The sequence below is a fragment of the Sinocyclocheilus anshuiensis genome, unplaced genomic scaffold (assembly GCF_001515605.1).
Source record: "Sinocyclocheilus anshuiensis isolate Anshui unplaced genomic scaffold, SAMN03320099.WGS_v1.1 scaffold1719, whole genome shotgun sequence".
Classification (NCBI taxonomy): Eukaryota; Metazoa; Chordata; class Actinopteri; order Cypriniformes; family Cyprinidae; genus Sinocyclocheilus; species Sinocyclocheilus anshuiensis.
Genome location: NW_015551147.1, coordinates 304,974 through 315,221, shown reverse-complemented (window position 1 = coordinate 315,221; position 10,248 = coordinate 304,974). Strand labels below are relative to the sequence as shown.

Below are 10,248 nucleotides of genomic sequence, written 5' to 3'. Positions count from 1 at the left end.
GTCGTTATAATAATTTATCATTTTGAGCAGGAGTCCAGGATTGATTGGGAAAACATTTTTAAAATGCACCTACAAAGAAGAGCAATAAGATGGCATTATAAAATAAAAAGTGCGCTTTGATTTTTGAATGGCAAAGACGTGCGCACCCACAGACATTCACAGGTTCATTTTGAGGTATTAGCAAAACAACAAAGCTAATGCTTTTCACGGAACTTACGTAATTACCCATCATAAATTGTGATATAGCCTGGTTCGTTGATCCGTTGGATCGGATTGCTTTCTCACTACAACCGAACCGCTCCAGAGTTCGTTTTCAATCGAGCCGAGACCACCTCGTTCAGGCGATCTCGGACCGATTGTTTTGGCGCGGATCCGAGCGCGATTGCCGTGTTCACATATGCCCAAACGAACCGAGCTAAGGGGGGAAACGCGCCAGGTTCCGAAACAACGAGCCAGGTGTGAAAGCATCCTAAGATGCACACCAGTAATGCTTTTTTCTAAGGCATGTTTATATAAAAATTACTTAAATGTCCTAATTGAACTGTCCTAATCCTGGCGTAGGCTAAGCCCTGTCTATGAAACCGGGCCTAGGTATTTCCATTTGTGCCACTAGTTATCTTCGATTTAGATTTCTCAAGTATTGTCAGTCTGGTAAACCTGCCATTACCATTACCTACCATTATTACATGGCTCTCTGGAATACTTGATTCTGATTGGTCAATCAAGGAATCCTGTGGTCAAATACTTTAGTAATTTGATCTCTAAACTGTGTAATTGACTGCTGTCCCAGACTCCCTTACTTTGTAAATGTTCTTCTTATCTGTATGAAACGGGTAGAGTTTATGAAAATGCTTATTTAAAAAAAAAAACAACAGGTTTGTAGAACTAATTATTGTAAAACGGTTATTAAAGAACTCCTCATGTCTAATATGTTTGGATAAGCTATAAGAAGATAAAAAATGGAGTGATTTAGTCGTGATTTTCCACTAAACCATATCAAGAGCTGATTGTGTGGAATATATTGTAACACTTGATTAGGGAACATTACTAACTAGTTGTTTATTAGTGTGTTGGCTGTTTATTAGTACTTATAAAGCACATATTAATACCTTATTCTGCATGACCATATTCTAGATCTCTTAACCCTTCCTCATACCTAAACATAACTACTACAACATTAACAACTACCTTACTTTATATCAGTAAGCAGTAATTAGGAGTTTAATGAGGAAAAACTCTTAATAGTGAATATATGCTCCCTAATCTAAAGTGTTTCTGAATATTTACATGTAATTCTCACACACACACACACACACACACACACACACACACACACACACACACACACAGTTCAAAATTGGCAACTGGTGATGGCAATTTTTTTACTCCAGTCTTCAGGTTCACACGATCCTTTAGAAATCATTCTAATATGCTGATTTGATACTTAAGAAACATTTATTATTATTATTATTATTATTTATTATTACTGAAAAACTGGAAACTATGATACATTTTTCCCCCAGTTCCAGTGTTGGTGTGATTACTGTCTTTTGCTTTTGTTGGCAAGTATTGATGGATCAGTGAGAAATGGGGATGACATACTCAACAGTGAAAAATCCATAAAAAATTAAACAAACACAATAGAGGAGATAGGGAAGACCTAAGTAAGGACTGTTTTTATAACCTGGGGGCTGTCAAGGCTGGATTCTGATGTAATTTTCTTCTGTTCTAGTTTGCATTGCAAGAGGGGGTGGTGATGAGGCGGGCGGTAATAATTACTCAGAATTCTTTAGTGGTCTCATTTCTTGCTGTTCTATAACGTCTGCCTTCACGCTCTCTACTTCTCTTTTTATGGTTCCTCCTTTTCTTTTTCTTATGAACCTGCAATTACAGAGACTTCTTGACTCTTTCTCTCTCTATTGTGTGCTTTCTGAGCCAGAGCATGAGTGCAAAGCTGTCTTCATTTCAGCTGAACAGAGGAGGGATGAAATCTGTTTTAAAGCATTTCAGTAAGTAATTGTCTCCCCCACATTCCTATCGTTCTCTCTCTTTCTTTCTTCTGCTTTGGAATTGAACTTTCCATGCATTTTTCTTCGTTTTCTCAGAAAGAAGGAAACTTAGAAGGCAGGGACTCTGTCAAAGACCAAATACACCAGATATGCAGAGCATAAATTGGACTTCTTTGCTTGCTGTTAATTTCTTTGGCCCCACTTTATATTAAGTGGCCTTAACTACTATGTACTTACATCAAAAATTAAGTACTATGTACTTATTGTGTTCATATTGTATTGCAAAACACTTTTGCTGCTATTGAGGTGGGATGCGGGTAAGGTTAGGGACAGGTTTGTTGGTATGGGTAGGTTTAAGGGTGGGTTAAGGTGTAAGGGATGGGTCAACTGTGTAATTATAAATGTAATTACAGAAATTAATTACAGATGTAATTACATGCAGGTATTTTTAAAATATAAGTACAATGTAAAAACATGTATGTACACAATAAGTGCATTGTACCAAATTATTAATTTAAATGTAAGTACATAGTTGTTAAGGCCACTTAATATAAAGTGGGCCCATTTCTTTTGTGCTTTGTACTCTGCAAGAATCTGTAAAACAAATAACAAAAACCTCTGTGCTCTTTTCAAACCCACTGTTTATTGTCATCAAAGTCACAAAGATGTAGCAAAATTTAAAACTACATTATTTTCTGTTTAACAAAAATAGACATGTTTCTTCCTAAGGCTTTACATTTGCACGAAAGAAAAACATTTAAACACGTAGTTTTATACATGAACACCCTCAAAGTGTAATAATGTTCTCACTTCCAAACGTCACATATTTGCACACATATTCGTACATACACACTACAAAAAATAAAACAATACATATTTACTATAGAGTGACATTCAGATATAAATTACCCTGTAGAAATTATTTTTACTCTTTAAAAATACAAAAATGTATATGCATATATACAGTACATAGACAAAGAACAGCATTGTAAAACTAAACAGAACGATTAGGGAAAGAAAAACTGTCACTTTTTTCCATTTTGCTCTTTCCAAATATTTTTTTTTCTTTCTGTATCTTGTGGCCAGTGTTCCCACACAGAGAACATTAATTAAGTAAACCCATATGACAGCACTTCAGGCACTTGCACAATATTTTCACACATCATTTTCAGAGGCAAGTAAGAAAAAGAGACTGTTTATGCTGTCAGAATTTAATCCAACATTTTTTTTAACTTGTATTGTTTCTCTCTCAATAAATACTCATTTTATCTCGTTTGTGTGTACCCTTTGGTTTACACAACATGTTTCGCTACAATTCTCTGCTGAAATGAGCTTGTTCATTTCATGAACTTACTTTAAAATTCAGTCTATGCAGGTTTCGTTTTAAATAAATAAATAAAATAAATAAATAAAGGCACCGAAAGAACAGGTCCGCCCATTGCTGGGGGCTTCATATCTAAACCCTGAAGATACAATACATGCTACAAAAAAATCAAAACCACATGCCACTGAGTTCCACTAAAACATCATCTAGAAAATATTGTTTCTTATTCTGTGTTGAAAAACTCACAATGCGATCTTGTTTTCTCACATTTCACCATGTGATACAGTAAGTCAAAGCAGTCACCTATTCATAAGTCTAAACAGCACTTTATCACTATAACATAAGAGACCAATCAGACCACGATATGTAATAGGCCCTACGGATTCTCTTTGAATGTTGGCTAACTAGCAGCTTTCGTGGCTTGCAGCTTTACAGAAGTTTGATTTCAGAATTGATTAGAGAAAGAAAGAAAGAAAGAAAGAAAGAAAGGTAGAAAGAAAGAAACAAACAAAACAAGGAAGAGAATTAATAAATATTTTTTTATAAAAAAAGAATCTCTTTTGCTACTAAAATCTCTTGCTACAGTTACATCTTGAATTCTTTTTGAGTTGAGAAATGCAGAGCCTGGAATCCCGCTGTTTCCTCTGCCTTCATTGTTCTCTCTCCCTCCAGAGTCGAAGCTCTACCTTTGTGATCGTTCATCTCTATAGCAACAGGAGTCCTCAGTGTGTATGTCTGGCTTCGACTTCCCCATCTTTTACGATTTCCTTGGCCCTCCCAATCTTTCCATTTTCCTGCTGATGCCCGGAGCCATTCGGGGAACTGCGTTTCAAGAGTCGATTGATGATGTCACTGCAGGTCTTCCTGTACTGGTGTCGCAGTAGAGAGTAGACGAAGGGGTCGCATGCAGCTTTGCTGTACGCCAGACTCTTACACAGCACGCCCCAATTTGGATTAAATGGCTCCTTCACAAATAGCTCCACGATCCTAAACACATGACACCCACATGAGCAAGACAAGCTGCAAAGTCCGTTCTCTGCAGTTAACACATTTTCAGGATCTTATTTGCATATGGAAGGTTATACGTTTGTATAGCAGAGGCAGTAAATGCAGAGCAATTTCTGTTTTCAGTTTGGTTATGTGAGGGATAATCTGTGACCTGAATGGGACACTAACAATTGCTCATAACAAATTGCTTTTGACAGGGGCTTTGAGGAGGAAAAGCTGCAGTAAGAGTCAGGGATAAACAAGACAGTTCATCCTTCCATCTTCTCTGAGCTTACCCAGGTTATGTAACATGCCTAGTCAGGAAGCCCTTCTTCATTTTGGATTATGAGTCAGGTGGACCAGAGACATTAGTATGGGAACTACAGGCTTCACATTACATGACTTATTCGATTACAGTTACTCTTTAATGTATTACATGATTACATATAATTCACACAGTATTTTAAACTAAAAAATTGTTCCCCTGAGATTTTATTAGGTTTATAATATTTCAAATGAACAACAAATTTGCACGTTACAGTTCTCTGATGTCAGTTAATGATAACACTGATATGCAGGTAAACAAATAAAATATTTTCATTTTTAGTGCTTTTATTTTGACATTTTTTGTTCAAATTTTTATGATTTCGCTAATTAGCTAATCGTGTTGTTGATAATAAAGAATAGAATATATTTTCTTTTGGTACACAATAATATTATTCAAATGTATGTGATAAAAGAGTTAAAGATAAAAGGTCAAAATAATTTAAAAGTAATCAAAATGTAGTCACATTATATTACCTAAAACTGTGGAATCTAATAGATTTACGTTATAGACTACGATTTTTTGTCAGGTACTTTGTAATCAGTAATGGGCTGCAATTTATAAGTAATATTACTTATTATTTGTAATGCATATTTTGATGCATCATATTTAAATTATTGCTATTTTTATTTGATTGCTTTTCATTTTATCTACATTACTGACATTTTTCACTTTGGCTTTAAACACACATTGTACCTTATAGCTAAAAGAATTAGTACCATATAAAGGTATTAATTAAAAAAACTATTGGCTAATGATCACTAACAAAATGGAGTATGTTAACATATTAAATAACAATACGCAATACCCTTAAACAATACGCAGTGTCCTCCAGCTTATTAGTATCATATCAAGCATGCAGCTAATAACATCCAGGGATCTCAACCTGGCCAACAAATTAAAACTATAATCACAGCATGACTGCACAGATGCTGAGCCCAGGGGAGTAAAGCAGCTGGCTCACCTGGTAATGACATACGGGGTGAAACAGATGACGAAGGTTCCAATGAAGGTACTAATTTTGCGGGTGGCTCTCTGTCTTCTCCTTTTCTGCTCCTCCAGACAGCGCTGACGAACACTGGGCAAAAATTTAGATGATCCATTTAGATGACTTCTCTCACTTGAATTGTGTATTATGTTATTATGCATATGAGACAACCACACTGGACTGACTTTTATCCAGCTTCAAACAGATGTTATCTAAAACTGTATCTATGCACCAGATGAACATACATATTTCACCACCGACAATATTAGGAACATTTTACATATTCTCACAAAATATTCAAGAGACTTAACAGGTGTTCCCATAGAGTGAGGATGTTTGCCCAAGCTGTTTCAGTGAATCATTGAAATGTCAGATTAAATTCGTCACACCTGCAGTGGATTATTTAATACTTGTTCATATGGTCACTTGTGTTAAACAGAAGTACGGTGTGATTGGTTGATTGCTATCAGTCTATAAAAAGCTGTAGCTTTTTATTTATTTACATGGATAGTCATTTTCCTTTCTCTTTGCATGTGTGGAGGGCTGTGATACATCCCCTCCTGAACACCAGATGTGCTCATTACATGTGGTGTGTAGGGCTATTGTGATTTGTCATTGTTGGTTAATAAGTTATTGTGGTCGACATGTAGCCATTGAAAGTCATCCAGAGCTCTGGGCAATGAGCTGATGATGTTCACTCTCTGATGAGCACAAATGTCTCTTGATATCTGTTGGCACGTGAGAGAGGTGTGCTCAAACACTAATTTTTTTTCAGCCACATTATTTGGTAGCAGAATACAAATGTGCCACATTATATTATTTAATGTTGATCACTGATTTATTTTAAAGTAGAAATTGTTGATCACAGTTCTATTTATGTTTTGGGTCATTGCACCAGTTACATTTTTGATAGTAATTAATTAGTCCAAGGGGTCCAGTTAGAGTTGTTGATGTATTTTTTAGACCATCTTGATTTCATGTTGACATTTTACATGGCTACTGTGAAAAGTCGCATGACTTGAGCGGTTTAATTCCTGTTTGATCTATTGAAATATAATGCCTTTGTCAATGATCAGTCCAGTCTCAAAATCTCAGTTCATGCATTTTTGACATTTTTTCAGCTCTAGTTTTCCACCAGTTACAATTTTGACAATGAATATTTTAAATTCATGAGTTAGTTAATTAATTTCAAATATGTAGTTTGTTTCTGTGATATATCCAAGGAATAAAATGCATGTTCACTCAGTTAAGAACAATTATTTAGAATTCAGTAGGTTAAAATGCCTGTCAGATCTATTGTATGGGCTGTGGACCAAAACTGTGGTGCTGAAACCCAGCAGCTCTGAAGAGTTTCTCTGGCCTCTATTTAACGTTTGAGTGCTGAATATGTGATATAATTTTTATTGGTGCAGACACGTAAAATCAAAAGCATAATTTGAAAAAAAAAAAAATAGTAGTAGTAATATAGTAGTAAAAATAATAATAAGTAAGTTTAACAATGAAAAAAACTTAATTAAGTTACTTATATATATATATATATATATATTAGTAAAAAGCATGGGGAAAAGCAAGGGGAATTCCCAGAGTTGACTGTGCAAACATTATTGGTGTTATTGGTTATATACATTTGTTTAGGGTTTGTTGCATTTTATGTGATTTTTTAAAAAAGTTTATAATGTTTGTTAACATGATGATGTTTGGTAACATTTGAATTATTACTGAATAATGTTGTTGCATTTGATAATTTTGATGAACTTTTAATCAGCATATGGCCTATACATATGTGTTGTTACCAGCGCTTTTTCATGTTAGCCAATTCAATTTAGTAACTTGACAGTTAATATAGCCTAAAACGGGCCGTCGCCAATATCCTTGTATTATCGCCACTGTATTTCTACGATAAAGTTCCGGAAGCCACCGCTGCCAATTTTCTTTTTCTTTCTTTTTTTCTTTCTAAACGTAAAAATCTGCATGTTCGCATTAATTCTTACCTCGGGTGAATGTCCACCAGCAGTACGAGCGTTTGCATGGTTATCACGTCTATGCGCTTGCAGTGAAAGCGCGCGACTTTGAGCACTTTCAGATACGTGACGCAGAGCACCACCGACACCAACAGGAACGTGAGCGAGTGCTGCACCACGGTGTAAATCGCGAACTGCGTCTTGGCATTGACCGCCCTGCCGTTACAGAGCGTGCACGAAGCGTACAGCTGATGGTAACCCACCCAGGAGAGGCACGCGGCAACCACAGAGAAGGACAACGAGTGCACCCACGTGTAAGCCAGCGCGATTACAGCGTCCCGGTGACGGATCCTGGAATGGTAACTCAGAGGGAACACCACTGCAACCCACCGGTCGATACTGAGCGCAGCCATACTCAGCATGGAGTTAGTGGTCAGGAAAGTGTCCAGAAACCCCACCACCTGACAGAAAATGTGTCCTCCGGGATGCGCATTACTCAACACCCCGAAAAGAGTCAACGGCATGCTGGAGGCGGACAGAAGCAGGTTGCAGAACGTCAGGTTGAGTATAAACAACCCAGGAACCTGCTTGCGAATTTCTGCATTGTACAAGAAGCAGATCAGCACCAGCACGTTGGACAGCAGCGACACAACGATGATCACGACGAGTAGGAGAGAGAGCGCGAGCTCCGCTGTGTGCATGATCTTCCCCGCTCTTAAAGCCTCCAACTTTGAACCGCAACTCCAGGACAGTTCATGACGGGGAACTAAATCGCATCAATACAACTTGTAGATCCCCCAACGCGATATCCACTTGTACACGGGCGCTCGATCCACGGGTGTCCATGACTCCGACCTCCGTTTAGTCAGCGAAGTGTTGGGAAAATCCATCAGAACTGTTGGAACGCGAAATCTCAAGAGTAGACGATTAATCCGCTCTTCCTCGCAACCCTAAAGGAATGCCTCGCGCAATTGCGCAGCTCGGGTTTGCGTGCGCTTCTAATGCAGAATTCGCCCTTGAAACAGCTTTATATGTCAAAATGTCACCCCCCACCACCCACATACACTCACGAAATGCGCACACGTGACTAGCGTCAAAGGAATCGTCAGGGAATTAATTTTGTGAGAGGACTAAATTTAGACAGTGTTTATATTTGTTGAAGGGAACTCTTTCACGTCACGATGAGGCAAAAGCCCTGGGTCTCGTGGTACAATTTTATGATTCGCTCGCGCACACAGCTTCAGTCCTACAAGATCTTGAAGAGCTGCAGTCACTTTTATGCATTCAGGAACGCGATTTGTAACGCATTTAATTTCAACGTTTGTAACTTGGTGATTTGTAGGACTATAAGTCTCAAACATTCATATAATCCATATTTCATTGCTGCGTATGAAAGAAGTTTAGAAATCTACTGCTTATTATTAAACTGTGCAAATTAATGTAGAGTACAAGGTCCCAATAGAAACATGGAGATTTTAAATGGGCATGAATTTCTTGTGGTAAACTTTGACATGTGTTCTTTATAAGATATTCATATCAGACACATGCTAGTTTACTGCCTGAGTTTGGCCAAATACATTTTGTCCTCACCATTTAACATGCTGAGAGACGCCATGGAAATTATGAAAATTTCATTTTTCATTTCAATCTCTGACAATCAAACGTTTGATTAATATCAAAGAATTCCTAGATAGGGTGAAAAATAATCTGAGCAGCTCTTTTCAGCAGCAATTTGAATAGCTAGAGGCAGACACAAAGAAAAATAGAGAGTGAAGGAGGGTTTCGAAGTCTAGCACTTTTAATCAAACCTTTGGTAAAATATTGATGTAAGCTATCTAGGGGAGAAATATGCTATTATTGTTCAAGCCAAATCATTTCCAGTATACATTCTAAAAAAAAACATTTATGTAACTGAACAGATAATCACATTATTGTTGGATTCTATTAAAGTAGAATTTTAAAAAATGTGTGTGCAGTAGTTCATGTGAAGTTTTCACAAACACACACATTTAGTATATTTGAAGGTTATTTAATGGGTTATATATATAGTTCAAAACACACCCTGCACTTTTTAACGTGTCTTTAAATCTATGATCTCTCAATAATAACGAATCCAGTATTGCTAATACAAACAGTCGATTCTGTGACTTGGCTCTGTGTTTGAATACAAAAATAGAGAGAGAGTTAGAGGGGAGAGCCAGGCTTGATGCATTTGGCTCTTGTTTGCTTGGCTGGGGGATGTCAGATGAATTTCCTGTCACTTTGTGTATATGAATCTGTATGTGAATTTGTACATGTGCACGTGTCTGTGCGAGTGCACGTGTGTATGTTTGCATGTCGACATGTAGGGCACTACTTCATTTAACAGTATTCATAGCACTATTTTGACTGGAATGAGGATGACATTTTGAATGACAGTTTTTGTCTTATACCAGATATTTTGCTGGGGAATTACTTTTGTGTTGGCTCCTCTAATTAGAAAGCAACCCTGACATTTACTTTTACTGAACCAGAAGATCGGGTTACACACACCCACACACCAGCCCAGATTCGTATGTTGGATGCATTTCTATTTCACTGCAATGTCTCTCTTAAAACATAAACCCCTTTTTGTAGCATGAAGAGATAAACCAGTGTGCGCACACACACATCTA

General features: G+C 37.1%; 1 protein-coding gene across 1 annotated transcript; it reads right to left on the bottom strand.

The window, feature by feature from the left end:
• Positions 1 to 3,911: 3,911 nt before the first annotated feature.
• LOC107663278 (G-protein coupled receptor 26-like) lies at positions 3,912 to 8,552 on the bottom strand. The gene is made up of 3 exons (XM_016453455.1): positions 7,625 to 8,552; positions 5,610 to 5,723; positions 3,912 to 4,320 (listed from the first exon to the last, which is right to left on the bottom strand). Exons 1-3 carry the CDS (start codon positions 8,293 to 8,295, stop codon positions 4,056 to 4,058), a joined length of 1,050 nt encoding a protein of 349 aa, XP_016308941.1. The 5' UTR covers positions 8,296 to 8,552; the 3' UTR covers positions 3,912 to 4,055.
• Between the last annotated feature and the right edge of the window lie 1,696 nt (positions 8,553 to 10,248).

Bases quoted from the DNA above. Each gene is read 5' to 3' on its own strand.
- LOC107663278 (XM_016453455.1), bottom strand. From the start codon at position 8,295: ATGCACACAGCGGAGCTCGCGCTCTCTCTCCTACTCGTCGTGATCATC. The intron at 5,724-7,624 runs GTAAGAATTAAT...ATTTTTGCCCAG, and splicing joins CTGGTGGACATTCACCCGAG to TGTTCGTCAGCGCTGTCTGG. The intron at 4,321-5,609 runs GTGAGCCAGCTG...TCATGTGTTTAG, and splicing joins ACCCCGTATGTCATTACCAG to GATCGTGGAGCTATTTGTGA.